Source organism: Arvicola amphibius, chromosome 9, assembly GCF_903992535.2.
Source record: "Arvicola amphibius chromosome 9, mArvAmp1.2, whole genome shotgun sequence".
In the NCBI taxonomy this organism is placed as follows: domain Eukaryota; kingdom Metazoa; phylum Chordata; class Mammalia; order Rodentia; family Cricetidae; genus Arvicola; species Arvicola amphibius.
The window spans coordinates 20,456,088-20,476,039 of NC_052055.2; the positions used below are offsets into that span (position 1 = coordinate 20,456,088).

The window sequence follows — 19,952 nt, forward strand, 5'->3', positions numbered from 1 at the left end:
TGTCAGTAAAACTATTAGACAAAACAACAACCAAAAACTTTCTTGTTGGGATTGCTGAGACTTGGCATATGTATCTTAAGTATGAGAAATAATGGATATAGTCAAGAATTGAAAAAAAACTTGTTAAATAAATACCTTTGTTCTTAAGAAGTTATTACATTCTTGCTCCACATTATAATTTATAATACGAGAGACTTCCTCCTGCCAAATCTTCAGACCATAAATGCTGACATAGTCCTGTATGTACTCAAAAGAACGATGGAACCCGTCCATGGTGGCTCCCAGATCCTTCAGCTTGGGCATCAACTCACTTGGCTATGCAGAAGGACAGGAAAACTGTCAATGGGAGCAAACTGTCAACACTAACGCCTACATTAGACTTAAAAGACACACTAACTAAGGGACCTTAGTGGTGGTTTCAGACACAGTCACAGCAGGCTGACTGACAGTGTGGTTAGACCCTCAGCCCAGGACAGACTACACTCATTTGGGAAGAAAGCATCCTAGGGAGGACATAAAGATGACCACTGATGACTCCTCCAGCATCAGCTGAGGACCACATCTCCTACTTAAGTTGAAGTCACTGAAGGGAAACAAAAAATCTTATGTAATCTTATGTAAACACTTCAGGATTATTCATTTTTCTCATTAGAAAAAATACCATACTTTTAAACAGATAATGCAAACTTAAAAAAAAACCCAGTCTTTATAGTTTCTGCCTGCTTTATGGTAAATGAGGTCTTTGACAATACATAATTCTGAGTCATAAGTCTCAGTTCAGTTCTTAAACGCAGGATGAGCAGGGGGAGACAGAATTGCTTTTCAAGGGGTTTCCTTATGAGTGGATTATAGAAGGATCAAAGAGCATGCCAGTTGTTTGCACTCCACGTCACTTACTGGAAATGCAGGGGAGAGAAGGGCCTATCTGGTTAGGTGTTCTGGTGCACACTGTGAGCTGAGTGACAGATCCACTGTACCTTGGCCCGAGGGTTGAATATCAGTCCCCTGTGGAGGGCGAAAGCGACTCGCTTAACTAGCTCTTTCCTTATTCCATCTTCCAACAATTGCTTGGGATCCACCTAAGTGCAAATCAGAGTCATTAAATGCAGTCAGGAAAACAGAGCAGAGGGCTGGGAGAATCTGCAATGCAGCATTTTCTTACCTCGTCTCTAAATGACTTAGATTTTTAAATTTCTGCCCCTATTTTATTTTTCTGGGGGTGGACTGAATTATTAATCCTGTTGCCTCCAGAGGGCTCTTTTCATCTCAGGAAGTTTTATGATAATTTTACAACATATTAAGAAGAAAGCATATATGGGCAATTTTTTATTGCTCCACGATTAATTTAACTTCGTTAAACGCAAAGTGTCTTTCTGTACAGCCAGCAGGAGAGGGTGACAAGAAATTCCAAGTTCAAGTCACAGTTTGTCTTTGCCTCTGAACAGTCAGGGTCATAATGCTCTCTTCCTCCTCCAACAAAGGAGTCAAAACAGAACTGCTGAGCGGCACAACGGCACGGTCACACTCCTTCCTGTTCCACATGGAATTCCCAGAAAGTCAAACCAACAGTCCCGGGCCCACAGAGCAGCAGCACGGCTGTACCTTAATGATGCCCACCAGGGTCGTTTTCATCATCAAGATGCCCTCGGTAAAGATGGAGATGGCGTGGGTAAGCTTGGCAACCTTCAGCAGAGAGAAAGGGGAGATGAAGGACTTCACGGGGAAGAACCCTCGCTGCTATGCAGGCTAAGCAGCTGGTCGACAGCCCTGCAAAGGCTACAGGAAATGAATGTGCGCTGTAAGGGACACGGTGTGCACGCACCCGGATGGAAGGGAGGCTCTGTGTGGCAGGGCGAGACTGCTGTGGGGTACGCTGGGGACAGTCCCGTCAGCAGTTGTTTGTCCTTTCCCAGTACTCTCCTTCTCGGGGTTCTGTGTCTCAGCTCTAAACTTCAGGGCTGGCTTCAAGATGAGCTGTAATAACCAGCTGCCTGACTGCATTAAATGCATTTTCTTTTACAATATTTTCAACTTATGATGGGTTTACTGGGATATAATCCTAAGTCGAGTATCGAATGCACAAAAGAGCGTGGATGTGAAGAGTCCAGGTTGTGCAGCTCAGGAAGAACAAGGAAAAGAGCTGCACCTCTACAGAGAACACGTGGGTGACCAGGCTCTCGGAGACACGGTGTGAGCACACTAAGAACTGCAAACCACGCTATCACTGAGAGTGCGAGAACACAATCACACACAGTTGATGGCTGGTCCCTGGGATATGCCAGGAGCCACAGGACTGCGATGTTTCATGGTTTGGGCTTTAAATATCAAAAGACAGAAACCAAAGGAATATGGCACCTCGTATCGTGGGCCAAGCTGAGCGTAGTCCCTCAGCTTGTCCTTGTCCAGGCGGGTAGGCACTTCAATGATGTCATGGGTCTGAAGCTTTATGATCTTCAGAAGAGATGTGAACATGCTCTCTGGAATGATCTGCAAAACCTTTGATGAAAAGACAGGAAGAACACAATTGAGTACCAGCACTATTTTTTCAGCTGATGAATAATGAAGATGACAGCAAGAAGGGTACCAGTGGGCAGCATGGCAGTTTGCTCACAGAGATGCTGAGAAACTTAAAAGAAGCATCTTCAAAACTGTTACAAAGCACTGGACATGCGGCACATGCCTTTAATCTTGCACCAGGGAGGCAGGAAAAGGCCATCCTGGCCTACACAGAAAATCCCAGACCTGCCAGTGCTGCATAGAAAGCTATTGCAAAACAAAAACAAAACATTTGTAGGAAGCACAAGCTCACTTTCTCCTGCCGTCAACTGCCAGAGAATATACAGTCAATTCCCAAAGCGCTCAGGGTGATTTATCAAGCTCCTGTTACAGACTTTAAAAGACCAAAGCTCAAGATGTCGGCAATGTCAGGAAGTTCTCAGCCATGCATGACATAAACTGACTCTGAATTCAGACAAGGCTGGTTTCTTGACCCATCACAGTGATTGGAGGAAGAACCAACGTTCTCACAAAGACTTGGACCGGGTTCTGCTAAGGGAGTGTGAGTTGTGCTCTGCCCGAGCGGCCAGCTCTGACTCTGAAGGGGTGACAAGGCCGAGAGCGTGTGAAAACCAGTGTGACTTCCTTAGAGAGCAAAATCACACTTCACACCTACAGCTGCAGTAATGATTGCTTATTTTTGGGTATTGGAAATTTCTGGGAAGAAACCTGGAGGACAGGAAGCACCACCAGTGCACTGTTTCAGTCACTGAAACGCAGCCAGAGGCACTTCTTACCTTTCTCACGTAGGACACCAGTTCTCCTGAGTAATACTGAGACACACTCAGAAGGTCAGGGCTATTTGCTTGATTAATACGCAGCAGGGGAAGATCAAGGGCAGAGGCAAGCTGCAAAGAAACAACACACATCTGTTTCTTGCTTCATAAATGCCCTAGAAATCTCTTTCCCAAAAGTGGGATTTCTAATGCAACATTTGAGCTTAGAGGAAACAAGCAGCAAACCTCAGCAATGCCTCAAATAGTTTCTGACAAAACGCTAAACTAAAACAAAATAGCCCGCAGCCTTCAGTTACTGTGGCAGGGTTTCTTGCGCTGACCACCGGCAGCAGCTGGGGACGTGGGCGCCATGTCAGTTATCAGGCCCACCACAGACTGACGGAGCAGCGCTGGGGGTGGGTGGAGAAGCTGCTGTGGCTACGCAGAGGCTCCCTGAAGCTGGAGAGCTGCTACCCCCGGAGCTCCTTGCAGTCATGACTCCTTCTCATCCATTAAGCTGTGGTGAGGCCCAGTGCACAACACAGGCCTACAGAGCAAACACTTATGAGAACGAGCCACAGACTTAAATCATACATTCTACTTTTACCATTTGTTTTCTTATTTTTTAAAGGTTTTTATTTAATTTTATTTTATGTGCACTGGTATTTTGTCAGCATTCATGTCTGCATGAAGGTGTGGGAGCCCCTGGAACTGGAGTTACAGTTGTGAGCTGTTGTGTGGGTGCTGGGAATTGAACCCAGGTCCTCTGGAAGAGCAGCTAACGCTCTTAACCGCTGAACCATCTCTCCAGACTTTTATTATTTATATTAAAGATGAAAGCAAATTTGCATACTCATGAAATGGATGTTCATTTTTACATAAAGAACTAAACCTTGGCTGAATGTTTGATGCTACAGGACCTACAGCACTTTCTTTCTTTCTTTTCTTTCTTTCTTTCCTTCCTTCCTTCCTTCTTTCTTTCTTTCTTTCTTTTTCTTTTTTTTCTTTCTTTCTAATTTTATTAACTATGTGTACAGTATTCTGCCCACATGTGTGCCTGACAGCAGAAGAGAGCACCAGATCTCATTATAGATGGTTGTGAGCCACCATGTGGTTGCTGGGAATTGAACTCAAGACCTCTGGAAGAGCAGTCAGTGCTCTTAACCTCTGAGCCACCTCTCCAGCCCGACCTATGGCATTTTCATCGATGTTTATGAATGCACACAGGATAGCATCACACACTGACCAATGGGGCAGAGCAAAGCCGAGTCTTCCCTCTGCTGGGAGACGGACACTGCCATTCCCTGCTTACCTTGAGGAACGTGGCTCTGAGTTTGGTAACCATGGATGGGTTAACCCTTATGCTTTCTTGCATGATGGATGTGAAACTGTAAAGAGGGACACATGATAAGCAGATGGACTTGTGCCTTCATCACGGGTAAACATCAGTGTGTCCTTATTACCTGTCAATTAACTGCCAGGCAAACGAAAGGTCCCCAACGATTTGCATTGTGATCAAGACTTCCTCCTTAATGTTGATGGTTCTGATCATTTGATGGAGGAACTTGCGGGTGTCAGCGAGAAACTGGCAAACTTGCAGATTTGATTCTAACTGGTGAAACTCTTGAACCTGCGTTACATGATCCATTTAATTAAAAGAATTCTTCGGTACAACCCTTTCCTTGAATACTTCCAAGAAAGTTCACCACTCGCCAACAATTTCTTGACCAAATTTTTCATTTCACATTAAGCTTCAGAAATCTCTAAGGCAAGTTCTAAGAAAGTACACAAGTGTCTAGGATTAGAAAACTCTCTCCCGTGCTCCCATCGTGTGTGTAGACAACCTGACAAGCCAGCAGGCTCACCCTCCATTGTAGGAGAAATACATACATCCTGGAAGCGATCTTCTTCCTGAGGGTGTCCACACTACTAAGACCATAGAGAGTCACGGCACAACCAATGTACTGGTACAGTGCAATACCATGTTTTCGAGGTTTCCTACAGTCCTCAAATTTTCATGTGTCACTCAAGAGGCCTGGGCCACATGCCAAAATAAATAAGGCCAAAAAATACTGAGGCTTATAAAGCTGTTTTTAATGTTCCTATATTAGGAAATCCCCAAACAAGCACTCATTTGTAGCTATTCTGGAGTGAGGCGCCCTGAGCTAACGAGGTAGTAGATGAAGTTGCTATTTATTTATAGTGACTATCAGAATAAGCTTAAAGAAATAGAAAAAACTTCATAAGAAAGTATGGTGAGTGGAAAATATTAACTATACTTAATGGATAGAGTATAGCTGATGTTTTAAACAGTGGAGTCTGAGGTAGTGTTCTAACATGATTATTTCACATTTTAAATCTATATAGTCAAACAGCTAAAAACCATTTAAGAATCTGAGCTAGAGTAATTTCTTTGGATATACAGGTATTTTTGAGTATATAAAACATTTCATTAAATAAAGTAGACTACTTACAAGGATAATAACATTATATAACAAACTTTTATTTTTTTGTGTATTTACTTCTAGTATTTCTCTCCCAAAGGTACACAATATTTTACATACCTAAAAGAAGGTATAGAATTACAATTTTGTTTTTATACCTTATGACAATCTCCCCAATAGTCCTAGATTATTTTTATAATTCTGCTTCTAAAAGCATGTATTTATTCAAGTTCAGACTTAACAACTGTTGCTACAGTTCTACTCAGCTGAGCAGTCAGTTACTAGCCTAATTTCAGAATACTGACTACAGCACTACAAAGGTTCTTCTGAGGAAATATCCTCGTAGACATGTATATTAATTTATTTATATTTATTTCATGTGCATTGGTGTTTTTCCTGCATGTATGTCTGGATGCCGGGTCTCCTGGAACTGGAGTTACAGACAGTTGTGAGCCGCTATGTGGTTGCTGGGAGTTGAATCTGGGTCTTCTGGAAGAGTAGCCATGTGGGTCATAAGGTGTAACTTCTGACCTAAGACATCGTTTCAAGAATTAAAAAATTTATTTACGATTGTGTGTGTGTACACGTGTGTGTGTGTGTATCCATCCCTGTGTGAGCACACACATGTGTGTAGGTACCCAGAGGTCAGAGGTATCAGATTCCTGGAGCTGGAGTTGCAGGTGGCTGTGAGCTGCCTGCCATGGGTGCTGGGAACGGAACCTGTGGCCTCTGAAAGAGCAGCACAGCCTCCTACCTGCTAAGCCAATTTCCAGCCCACGCACTACGCTGAAAAAGACTTTCTTATCTATAGCTGGAATTTTCTTTGGAGCACCAACCAGCTCCCAAATAAAGATACAGAGACTTATTATTAATTATGGATGCTTGGCCTTAGCTTAGGCTTGTCCCAATAGCTCTCTTAACTTGATTTAACCTATTTCTGTTCATCTACATCTTGCTTTGGGGCCTTTATCTGTCTCTCCTTCTCTATGCCCCACTTTTCTGCTTCCTCGGGTCTGTCTGTCTGGCCCCTGGAGTCTACCTGGTGTCTCTTTTTCTTTCTTCTTTTCCTGAGTCTCAATTCCTCCTCCTTCTTACTCTCCCTATCTGAAAGTCCCACCTATATCTCCTCCCTTCCTATTGGCCATTCAGCTTTTATTAGACCAATCAGGTTCTTTTAGACAGAAAGGTAAAACAACAGATCTTTATATGATTAAACAAATGCAACACATCTTTCCACAGTTAAACAAATATTCTGTAACACTTACCTCCTCCAAAGCTTGTATTAGTTGCACAGTCTTTCTGCCTGCAGCAGTAGAATCATCATAATTTAGTGACAGTATTTGTTTTGAGATTTCTCTGAACCAAGCTTGAAGATTTTCTGTTAATACAGAAAAAAAAGAAAGCATACTGAAACCCCAAATCCCTGTAGCTTTGAATTGAAATTATCTTTTACAAATGGAGTTCTCACAGCTTTTACCAGGTGTGTAACATCACTCCCAACAATTGTCTGACCACCACCAACAATGTGAAGGGCATGTACCCTAGCACAGCATACCAGATTGTCTGTATGAACAGCTCGGTCTGTGACAATGACCACTAAAGGGTTAAAGGATCACACTTAAGATGCAAATGCTAAGTGCTAAGGTGCTCATGGGCATGGGAGGGTTCCGGAGGGCACGGACTGCTGGAAAGAACATGGACTTACTGAGGCATTGTCTGAGGAAGTGAAGGTAGATAAATATTTGGGTTGTCAGAAATAAAGGTTATCTATCAAGGTGAGGGTCAGACATGAGCAGAGGTTTCTGGGCAAGGTGAAGATCAACGTGTCAGAACTGTGAGGTACAAGCAGAGAGTTGTGGGAGTTCTGAAGAGTTTACAGGGTGCCATTTGTACCATGACCAGTGGTCTTTTAGGAGAGATTTGTAAAAAAGATTTCCTTGTTTATATTTTATGGGTATGTGTGTTTGCCTACACACATGTATATGTGCCACATGTGTGCAATGCCTGCAGATGCCAGAAGAGGGCATCAGGACCCATGGAACTGGAGTTACAGGCACCTCTCCACCTCCTCTGCTGCCTCACCCCCCCACCTCCTCTGCCAGGATGGGCTGCGCCCTCAAAGTGGGAGTCAAAATAAACCCCCCCTTGCCAGGTACTTTCTGACAGCCATGATAAAAAGTCACAGCCATTTTATAAGGCTTTATATAAGCACACATCTCAAACACATCTTTAGCAGTTACCATTTTTCTCCACTCGGGTTAGCGGTTTCACCCCTGAAAAGACATCAGCCAGCTCGGTCATCCGCTCCGAGCCCTCCTTCTTGTAATGTTCCCATTTTGACTGTTTCTCTGAAAGCATTTGCTTGAACATCTGTTGACAGGATGGAAAGATTCAGTATTTAAGAGAAAATTCAGATCAGACAGTGTACAAAGAGATCATAATGAATCCCAATTTACTTAAAAAAAATATATGACAGAGGGCTGGAGATGTGGCTCAGGGAATAAGGTGCTTGTAGTCCAGGTAAGGACAAGAGTTCAGATCCCCAGAACTCACACAAAAACCAAGCAGGTATGGAGGCAGAGACAGGAGATCCCACAGGGAGAACCAGCTAGCAAGACTAGCCAAATTTGCTGAGTTCTGGAGTTTGGTAATAGACCATTGTGGTGGTTTGATAGAAAATGGCCCCCACAGTGAGTGACACTGTAAGATGTGAACTTGTTGGAGTATGTATGGCCTTGTTGGAGTCACTGTGGAGGCAGGCTCCGAGGTTTCCTATGTTCAAGCTACATCCAGTGTGGTGGGCTGTTTACTTCCTGTTGCTTAGGGACCAAGATGTAGAACTCAGCTGGGCAGTGGTGGTGCACACCTTTAATCCTAGCACTCAGGAGGTAGAGGCAGGCAGATATCTGTGAGTTCAAGGCTAGCCTGGTCTACAAAGTTCTAGGATAGCCAGAGCTGTTGCACAGAGGAAACCATGTGGGGGTGGGGATGGTGGTGAGGAGGGTGGAGATATGGAACTCTGGGTTCCTTCTCCAACATCATGACTGCCTGCATGCTGCCATGCTTCTTACCACGACTGTAATGGACTTACCCTGAGAAACTGTAAGCCAGCCTCAATTAAATGTTTTGCTTTATAAAAATTGCCATGGTCATGGTCTCATCACAGCAATAGCAACCGTCACTAAGACAACTATGTTCTACAAATAAATTGCAAATGATCTAAGAAGGCACCCAGCGTCAACTCTGGCCTCCATATGTGTGCACCCTCACACCTCACATAATGCACATACACATGAGAACACACATACACACAACATACGCCCACAAAAAATTAGTTTGCATGCATGCATACACACACACACACACACACACACACACACACACACACACAAGAAATTACCATTGACCCAGACACCAACTTTTATTTATTTATTTATTTTTTTTTTAGTTTTTTCGAGACAGGGTTTCTCTGCAGCTTTAGAGCCTGTCCTGGAGCTAGCCCTTGTAGACCAGGCTGGTCTCGAACTCACAGTCCAACTTTTAACACTACTACATTATAAGAACTGAAAGAGAAAGCCAGACAGGCATTCCCAGGCTATTTGCACATAAACACAACCTTGAAAAACTTTCAAGCACGCTCAAAAACTTTCAAGTTCCCAAGCCCTGAAAATTCAATTCAGAAGGCCTGGTAGTAGGCTGGGGTATCAGCACTTGAATATGAAATTAAATTTGTGACCACTGTTCTATGGTCTTTTCTAGGGAACAATTTTCATGATTCCAATTTAGTCACAGAAGGGTTGAGTATTATCTTGCCAGAGGGCACATCAATGAACTAATAAGCTACACAAGCTCCTTCTTGCTATGCTAGATGGGGATTCTGTTGATGACTTCCCTCCATGGAATGTAAGCCTATGCAGAGTTGGCCATAGGAGAAAAATGTAACTTAGGGCTGTTTTTCTCTTTCCTGGAAACAAAACTACAAAAACCATATTTGTAGCACAAATTCTAATTGGTCTTAACAATAAAAACCTGGAGTCAGATATTAGGGGATGAATGCTTAAGGATTAAGAAGCAGAGCAGACAGCCACTAGAGGGTTCTTACTTCTACCAAGGCTCAGACCAAAGGGGCGAGCCTGTGTCTAAGAACCCTCAGACTGACTGCTCAGACCACATTCTCAGACTGAATCCTAAGACTGCATCTGAGCTCCTATTTCCTCCCACCTTATATTCCTCTCTCCATCCAGCCATATCACTTCTGTCTCCACCTCCCTAGTGCTGGGATTAAAGGCGTGTGACTCCCAAGTACTGGAATTAAAGGTATGAGTCATCACCGTTTGGCTTAGCTTCTTTTTGAGACTGAATCAATCTAGTGTATCTCTGGGGGACCTTGAACTCACAGAGATTCCTCTGCCTCTACCTCCTGAGTGCTGGGACTAAAGGTATGTGCCACCACTGCTAACTAGTGGCTAACTAGTGGCATAGCTCTGGACTCTGAAATACAGAAAACTTTTATTTGTTAGATTACAAACAAAATATTACTACAATACTGACATCTAATCAAAGGAAATGCTTTATCACACAAAAGGACAGGATGTTTACACTGTCCTCTTATGCATGGACATTAATCTTTCTCTTAAGAGAGTCCGCACTGGTCAGCATACTGAAACTGAAGAGGGCAGTGGTCAGGAGACCGCCCTGCCCCGCAGGCGAGAGAATCAGGGCAGGTAGATGTGACTCTGGGTCTGTGGAGGAAGAATCTTAGCCATGCAGAAAGGACACTTAACCAATAAATGACATGTAAAAGGATCAGGAACACTACTGAGGCTTACTTAGGGAATCGACCCTGTCTTTCTGAGTGCCAGGGATAAATCAGTGTCATATAACGAGGGCAAAGCAATAACACAACACAATGTGGAAATCTTGACTATAGGCTGAGTGGCTGAGATTTCTCAAATGCTATTCACTGAACTCACAGGTTTCCTATGTGGTAAGACAAAACAGGAAATGGAGTATGGTCATTGCATTCCTTTGTTTAAACCAAATTTTACTTGTCGTGTGTGCTGATATGATGTATGTGTGAGAGCATGGGCACACATGTTACAGTACACATGGACAGAGATGATGTATGTGTGAGACTGTGGGCACACATGCTATGGTACATACGGACAGAGATGATGTATGTGTGAGAGTGTGGGCACTCATGCTACGGTACATACGGACAGAGATGATGTATGTGTGAGACTGTGGGCACTCATGCTACAGTACACGTGGACAGAGATGATGTATGTGTGAGAGCGTGGGCACATGTACTATGGTACATGTAGACACCTTTCTGAAGTTGGTTCTCTCTCTTTGCCCTGAGTTCTTAGGATTGAACTCGAGTTGCGAAGCTTGCACTACAAGCCCAGCCACTAAATTAGGAAATTCAGCATTCACAGAGATGAAAGGAAGCACAGGCCCAATTGCTGTACTCTTCAGGACAAAAAAGGAGTCCTAGGTCAGTCAGAGCATGAAGTAGGAAGCAGGAAAAGTAGGTTAGAGAGGCAGCAAGCAGTGGCATCAGAAAGTCAAACCCACTTTTGCTCAATCTCCGGTTCTGTTTTTCCGGGACCCTTTATCTTGGGTGCCTTTCACAATGAACTGGTGCCCCTCGGTCTCTCTTCCATTTCCTCTCTACATGAACTGACACAACGAGCTGCTTCCATACACCATGGAGTCCAGAGAACCGGCTCTTCATTAGACATGCAGACTTGGTTAGTAGACAGGCCAGGCCTGCTCTCACTGGGATTAAGAGCATGTGTGACTGACTGTCAACCGAAGCATGGTTTACAGAGCAAGGCCGTATTGCTCCCCTCTCTGAAATGCTCTCCAGCACGCTCCCTTACTGTGTCTACCACTCTGGCAGATCCTCTCCAAGGTTCATCAGAAGCTCTGGCTTCTGTTCCCAGGATGCCAGTGTTTTAGGTTCCTTTCCTTCAGAGTACAAATCTTAGCACCCCACCCACCCCATTTTTCACATGTGTAGTGTGCATGTATGTGGGTCAGTGTGCACATGAGGTTCCTTCCAATTAGATGTCAGGAATTCCCTTTGATCACTCTTTCGTCTTATTCATTGAGGTAGGGTCTGCCAATCAAATCGAAAGCTTGTGGGTATGGCTAGTCTTACTAGCCTGCTTGCTCTCAGATCCCATCCTGCCTCAGGAATTTGTTAGTACTGGTGGGTTGCCACATCCACCTGGCATGCAAGTGGGTCTAGGGATCCGGATTGCAGTCCTTAAGCCTCCGCAGTGTACTAGGTGGGTTTTATGTCAACTTGACACGGTTAAAGTCACTTAAGAGGAGGGAATATCAAATAAGAAAATGCCTCCACAAGATCAGGCTGTAGGCAAGCTTGAAGGGCATTTTCTTAATTAGTGGTGGGTGGGGGAGGGCCCAGCTCATTATGGTTGGTGCTACCCTTGGGCTGGTGGTCCTGGGTTCCATAAGAAAGCAGACTGAGCAAGCCATGAAGAGCAAGCCAGTAAGCAGCACCCCACCAAGTCCACTGCATCAGCTCCTACCTCCAGGTCTTTCCCTGTTGGAATTCTCCCCCCCCACCCCCGTAAGATTTATTTATTTATTTATTTATTATGTATACAGTGTTCTGTCTGCATGTATGCCACTAGACCAGAAGAGGGCGCCAGATCTCATTATAGATGGTTGTGAGCCACCATGTGGTTGCTGGGAATTGAACTCAGGACCTCTGGAAGAGCAGGCAGTGCTCTTAACCTCTGAGCCATCTCTCCAGCCCCCCTGTTGGAATTCCTATCCTGACTTCTTTTGATGGCGAGCAGCGGTGTGGAAATGTAAGTCAGATAAACTCTCTCCTCCCTCAGTCTCTCTAGTAGTAGAGTTTCACCACAGCAATGGGACACTGACTAAGACACTCAGTAAGCCATTAGCCTGCGTCATCTCCCCAGAGCCAAATCCCGGTTTTCACATGGATTTTCACAAGAGTGATTCCCATGAATTACCATACTCCTCATTAGACTAATGTCTACAACCAGGTATACTTCCTCCATCACTAGATAATTGTTATATGCTTAATTCTGTACTCTTCTATAAAAAACAGGTCTAGACAAACAAAATCTGTAGCTTGAGTCAGAGACACAACTAAATCATAAACTTTTCTGAAAAGTATTTTTAAACAACAACAACAAAAAACCAAGACCAAGGTTATTCATTTAATACTTTTACCTCTTTGAGTATAAACTCAAATTGTGCAGTATCCAACAGCAACTGGAAGAGGATCTTGGGATTGTACCTAGAGTCTGTCAGAATCTGGTCCTTGATTTGACGAAGACGTTTGTTGTTTGGGTCACACGCTAGAAAGAAGAAGAATTTCCCACTGATTCAGTGTATAAAATCACCTATGAACAAGACAGGGCTGGGTAGAGTGAGCACTTGTGTGGTTTATGTGAGTTTGATAGGGAAGGTTATAAACCATGCCGATGGGGTAAAGTCTTGAAATCAGAAGGAGTTTGTGCAGCAGAAACTCAGTGTATTAAAAGCTGGCCAGTGGGGCTAGAGAGATGGTCGGCAGTCCAGGACAAGTCCTCTTCCAGAGGACGTTTGTTTTCCAGCACCAGCTCAAAACTGAAACTCTAGCTCCAAGGGATCTGACACATAGCACATACACAGACACATGCACATAGATAACAACAAAAAGTCTTAAAGTGTGTGAATTAGCTGATTAAATTTACACTGTGGGTAAAGTGTGCATGTGAAGGGGAAGCCTAGCCCAAAACCTTGTTTTGTAAGGCGTGTCCCCCTTGGTTTAAAGGCGTGTCCCCCTTGGTCTAAAGGCGTGTCCCTCTTAGGCGTGTCCCTCTTAGGCGTGTCCCCCTTAGGCTAATATTGACTTATAAAATCTTGCGGGCCTGCAGCCTGCTCTCTCTTTGTTTTCCTGCCCTCCTCGCTGGAACCTTGGATTTGTAAGTTCCCTTTCCTTTCCTTTATTAAAACTGAATTATATATATTAAAGCTTGTCTGGTGAATCATAACTGCCGATCAACCACGCACCTTCATTTGGCGTCCAACTCGGGCATTTGGGAGCCTTCAGCTCCAGTTCCCACACTGCGTGGCAAGGATTCGGCCTTGGGCTCTTGATTGCTTCAGAGCAGTTTCCCAGACTAGCCTGTCCCAGCCCCGCTTGTACGGAGCAAAGGACGTGTGTGTGACTCGGTTTGGCCGAGCGGTTATTGCCCTAGCGACCTACTGGCAGGGAACGGTCATTTCAGGTAAAATTTCTTTTGATTAAAAAAAAAAAAAAAAAAAAAATGTCTGACCATATCACCGTTGAAAGCTTCTGCAGTCTATTTAATTGTACTATGGTAGAAATATTACAGGATACATATGATATTCCCATAACTTGGATGTTTATAGGGCTTGCAATTTTTCTCGTATTTGGTTTCTCCCTTACATGGTTTGAAAATAGAAAAATGATAAAGTCCTTACAGAATGAAACCAGGATTCTTAGGTCAGAGGTTGAATGCTTAAGAAAGGGCACAACTGTTTTGAGTAACAACTTTAAGTCGGTCGAGGTATTTGCAAAAACAATTCAGACGGACTCCAAGAAAGAGTTTGAAGGTCTCAAGGAAGGGAATAAGGCTTTGTCTGATATGACTCGGTCAAATGAGCAAAATTTAGAAAAACTACAGTCTGATATTAAGGAGAGACTCATTGCTGCGGAGGAGAGAACAGCTGATTTGGATCGTAAACTTCAGTCCCTGTCTGAAACATTATCAGAGAGAATTAAAACTGCTGAATGTGAAAATCGGACTTTGTCTAAAGGATATGACAGATTGGCTGACAGATTGTCAATACAAGAAGGCACAATTCAGGCCATGAAAATTCTATCCAAGGATGAGACACTAACTCTACTGGACAAACTTCATGTTTTGGAATCCTCCATGAAGGCCTTGGAGCATAATTCTGGACAGGAGATCCAGGCCTTACAGAAGGCAATAGTAAGCAGATTAGAAAAGATTGAGGAAATTATAGAACAGGAGCAAACGGTACAAAGGCGAAATTTAACTCCGTCAATGAGTAAAACTCTCCGGGATAATTTCCATAAAGTTCTACCTGCCTTTCCAATAGTAACGTCAGAAAAGGTGACTGGTTCCAAAAACCCTAAAGTCATCAAGGAATATACATGGGAACCCGTCCGTATGAATGATCTCAAAGAAATTAAACAAGCTATTATGAACTTTGGGCTACATTCGTCCTTTGTTAGAGAGATGCTCAAAACTTGGTCTATAAGCAATAAGGCAACGCCCCATGATTGGGTACAATTAGTATCAGCTGTTCTAGAGAGTGGGTCACAATTAAATTGGAAATGCATGTTCAGACAAGAGGCTAAACTTTTAGAACAGCAGGAAAGAGCAAAGGGAATTGAGATCTCCCTAGATCAAATTCTAGGTGAAGGACTTTTCTCCGATCCTCTGGAACAAGCGAATTATGATGAACACACCTTATCCATATGTACTACAGCAGCTTTAAAGGCTTGGGACAGGGTTCAAGACCCAGGACAGAGACTGGAATCATATATCAGAGTTAAACAGGGTCAGAGAGAACCCTTTAGTGATTTTTTACAAAGGCTAACTAAAGCTGTACAGATAGGGATATCTGACCCAGAAGCAAGACGTATAATAATTGAATCTTTGGCTTATGAGAATGCCAATGTGGAGTGTAAAAGGATCCTGGGGCCTTTAAAGATGAGATCAGCGCCCTTGGACGAATGGGTCTTACATACAATGAATGTTGAATCATTTGACTATGGCACTGAAGCATGGGTCGAAGAAGCAATTTCTAATGCAAAAAGGAGGCATCAAGTTACCAAATGTTTTAATTGTGGCAAGATGGGACATATTAAAAGGAATTGCAGACAACGGATTTTCAGAAATAATAATAATAATAATAACAACAATAATAATAATAATAACAATAATAATAATAATGCCTCTTCTAGAAATAACAGACGTAGGAGGACTCAGCCTTCAGGTATATGTAGGAGATGTGGAAAAGGCAGACACTGGACAAATGAGTGCAGGTCAACAAGAGATAGACAAGGCAACCTGTTGCCACTGGGAAACTCAATGGGGGGCCTCTCGCAGGCCCCCATGGCGAATGTGGTCCAGTCATTTCCGGTTACTGCCGAGAACATGCCTCATCAAGAAAATTAGAAAGCCCCATGCCTGCTGTTAAAAGCAAAAATGGCCTGAAAGATGAGTTACGTGTATTTTGGCAGACTTTTATAAATGAACAAAGACCAAAGTTAAGAGTATGTGTAAATGGCGTTTTTATTACTGGCCTACTGGACACAGGTGCGGATGTAAGTATCATTACTCCAGAATCTTGGCATCCGTATTGGCCTCTTCAGGATGTAAATGTTCAGTTCCTGGGAATTGGAACCCTATCTCAAGTAAAGCAGAGCACGAGATGGGTTGAATGCATAGGGCCAGAAGGACAAATAGGAAAATTAAGGCCATATGTAGCCAATATTGCAGTGAACTTATGGGGCCGTGACTTGTTGCAGCAATGGAATACCCAAATTAACATTCCTGCTGCTTCTAGAGCCTATATCACCGAGGGAAATATTAAAAGATATTACAGAAGGCAGAAACCGGCTGTTCGGGCTGTACAAGAATGCAAAGCAATTGATGGCCCTTCAGAGATACGAACAGCACTGCCTCTAAAATGGTTGACTGAGAAACCAATATGGACAAAGCAATGGCCTTTAGCTGAGGAAAAGTTGCAGGCTTTAGAACAGCTGGTACAAGAGCAATTAGATGCTCGACATATAGAAGAATCTACCAGCCCTTGGAATTCTCCTGTATTTGTTGTTAAGAAAAAATCTGGTAAGTGGAGAATGGTGACAGATCTCAGGGCTATCAATAAGGTTATTCAACCTATGGGCTCTCTGCAATCTGGAATTCCTCTGCCATCTTTATTACCAAAAGGATGGCCTCTCATAGTAATTGATTTAAAGGATTGTTTCTTCACTATACCTTTACAAGAAAAGGACAGAGAAAAGTTTGCCTTCACAGTGCCTACTTATAATAACTCTCAACCTACAAGGAGATACCAGTGGACCGTCCTCCCACAGGGCATGTTGAACTCTCCCACCCTGTGCCAATATTTTGTAAATCAACCATTGCAAATAATACGCAAGCAATTTCCCAAGTCGATAATTTATCATTACATGGATGATATTCTGTTATCTGATTCAAACATGGCTACTTTAGAAAGACTGTTTGAAGAAGTAAAAATACTTTTACCTAAATGGGGATTGCAGATTGCTCCTGAAAAAATTCAGAGAGGAGATTCTGTTAATTATCTAGGTTATAAAATAGGTTTACAAAAAATTAAGACACAAAAAGCACAAATTAGGAGAGATCGGTTACGGACTCTCAATGACTTTCAAAGGTTGTTAGGAGACATTTCCAGCTTACGACCAGCTGTTGGCATAACACCTGATATGATAATTCATTTAAATAAAACCTTGGATGGTGAAAAAGACTTAAACAGTCCCAGAGAATTAACAGCTGAAGCAGAAAAGGAGCTGAGAATGATTGAAGAGAAATTACAAGAGACACATGTGGACAGGGTGAATCCAGAGCTCAGTTGTATTCTCGTCATATTGCCTTCCAAAATTTCTCCTACAGGAATTTTAATGCAGAGAGATGATATTATCTTAGAATGGATCTTTTTACCACATAAACCAAGTAAGAAAATAAAAACTTATGTGGAAAAAGTCTCTGAATTAATTATAAAAGGCAAATTGAGACTTCGTCAACTAGCAGGCATAGACCCAGCAGAAATTATAGTGCCTTTCACTGCTGATGAACTAAAAAAATTGTGGGAAGATAACGAACCATGGCAAAGAGCTTGCGCTAATTTTTTGGGAGAAATCAATAACAACTATCCGAAAAGCAAGAGGCTTAACTTTATAAAGAGAACTTCTTGGATTCTCCCCCGAATCATCCGTGATGCTCCAATAACTGGAGCACGTACATTTTATACTGATGCTAATAAATCAGGGAAAGCAGGTTACAAATCAGAAGATTTGAGTAAGGTGGAACAAAGCCCTTATGATTCTGTCCAGAAGGCAGAATTATATGCCATTCTTATGGTGGTAAGGGATTTTAAAGAACCGCTTAATATAGTTACTGATTCACAATATGCAGAAAGAGTAATCTTACATATTGAAACTGCTGAATTTATACCTGATGATACAGAACTAACCTCATTGTTTATCCAGGTACAAGACATGATCAGGAACAGGCTTTGCCCTATGTATATAACACACATCCGATCTCATACGGGTCTGCCAGGTCCTCTAGCAAAAGGTAATGCAGAAATTGATCAATTGTTGATTGGTAGTGTGCTGCAGGCCTCTGAATTTCATAAAAAACATCATGTCAATAGCAAAGGCTTGAAGAAAGAATTTTCTATTACATGGCAACAAGCTAAGGAAATTGTAAAGAAATGCCCTACTTGCTCTTTTTATAACCAAACACCACTGCCTGCAGGGGCTAATCCAAAGGGCACTCAAAGGAATGAAATCTGGCAGATGGATGTGTTTCACTTTGCAGAATTTGGCAAATTAAAATATGTACACCACACCATTGACACTTATTCAGGTTTTCAATGGGCAACTGCTTTAAGCTCAGAAAAAGCTGATTCAGTAATCACTCATTTATTAGAAGTTATGGCCATCATGGGTATACCTACACAAATAAAGACGGATAATGGTCCAGCTTATGTTTCTAGGAAAATGAAACAGTTTTTTGCTTATTACAATATTAAGCATGTTACAGGTATACCATACAATCCTACAGGTCAAGCAGTCATAGAAAGATCAAATAGAACTATAAAGGACATGTTAAACAAACAGAAAGGGGTGGAAAATACCCCTAGAAATAGGTTACATAGTGCTTTATTAACCTTGAATTTTCTCAACGCTAATGAGAAGGGGACAACGGCTGCAGAAAGACATTGGATAATGGAAAAGTCTGCTGAATTAAATCAACCAGTTTATTTCAAGGATGTGCTGACCTCGCAGTGGAAGCCAGGAGATGTGCTGCGTTGGGGAAGGGGTTTTGCTCTTGTCTCCACAGGAGAGGAAAAATTGTGGATACCGTCAAAATTAATAAAGGTTCGGTTTGAAGAGAAGAAGCCCCTTGGAAAAGAAAAATAATTCATTCACAAGGTTGATGATCATACTGATGGTAAGAAAAGCATATAGGTTGGGGGCAGGGTTCTTTTCTTATCTCCACAGGAAACCACTCATCTTCAAAGAACTTAAGGGACCCTGGATATTTAAATACTGATTCATGGACACTAGTTACAACCTAATATGGATCAACACAGAACCCGAATATGTTTAGTAAGTATAAAACTTTTTTTACATATATACTGTGCCTTTATTTATATGTATATAGAGCTGGTTTTGGAGTTGGACTATGGCTCAGTTCTTCTTCAATTCCAAGCCTGTTTATAAGAGATATCTCAGAGTTTCTGTCTCAGGTCAGGAGCCATGAAATGGGACAGAATAATAATAGTAATAATAATAATAATAATAATAATAATGATGATGATGATGATGATGATACTTGATAAACTTTCTTTGCCTTTCCTCATATCTGTCTGTCTTTATTATACCTTTCATCGAATATATATGTCTGTATATGTCTTTGTAGATAATGTTTACCTTTCCTGTAACAAACAACAAATTTTCCTTCAGTAATCTTTGAAGTTTCCAGGATGAAGATGGGGCCCCACAACATCAATTTCACCTGGTTACTATGACGTCATGTTTTTAATAGCGCTAAAATTAGACCTTTTTTTGGTTTTTTTTTTGGTACCAACTACACAAGACAGTTTCAAATGGTGTACAATTTTGACAACACTTTGGCCGGACCTCCTCAAAACACTCAGAGGCTAGTTACAATTTCCTCGACAAAATGTTATTCTGGGAATTTTACCATCATTTGCTTTCATGGAACCCCCTGAGAAGAACGTCGCCCCCATGTCAGCTAGAAGCAATCTTAGAGGACGACGCCCCCTCTCCCAACAGAGTTTGCCCTCTGGTTTAGGGACATCATTTAGTAGATGGTATAGGGTTGAGGGGATGGGGGAGGTATTATATGGACTCAGGGGTGTTTATGAAAAAAAAAAAGGGGGGGGGGATTAC

The 19,952-nt window shown here is 42.5% G+C and overlaps 1 protein-coding gene across 3 annotated transcripts in view; it reads right to left on the bottom strand.

Annotated features, from left to right (window-relative positions):
• Washc5 (WASH complex subunit 5) overlaps positions 1–19,952 on the bottom strand; it is a 53,059-nt gene that overhangs the window by 15,446 nt on the left and 17,661 nt on the right. For all 3 annotated transcript variants that reach the window (XM_038342053.1, XM_038342054.2, XM_038342055.2), the window contains 10 exons: positions 12,953–13,080; positions 7,957–8,086; positions 6,982–7,094; positions 4,736–4,902; positions 4,585–4,660; positions 3,294–3,404; positions 2,356–2,496; positions 1,603–1,683; positions 978–1,079; positions 136–315 (listed from right to left, as the gene is read on the bottom strand). In XM_038342053.1, coding sequence (XP_038197981.1) covers positions 136–315; positions 978–1,079; positions 1,603–1,683; positions 2,356–2,496; positions 3,294–3,404; positions 4,585–4,660; positions 4,736–4,902; positions 6,982–7,094; positions 7,957–8,086; positions 12,953–13,080 — 1,229 coding nt within the window. The remainder of the gene's footprint in view (positions 1–135; positions 316–977; positions 1,080–1,602; positions 1,684–2,355; positions 2,497–3,293; positions 3,405–4,584; positions 4,661–4,735; positions 4,903–6,981; positions 7,095–7,956; positions 8,087–12,952; positions 13,081–19,952) is intronic.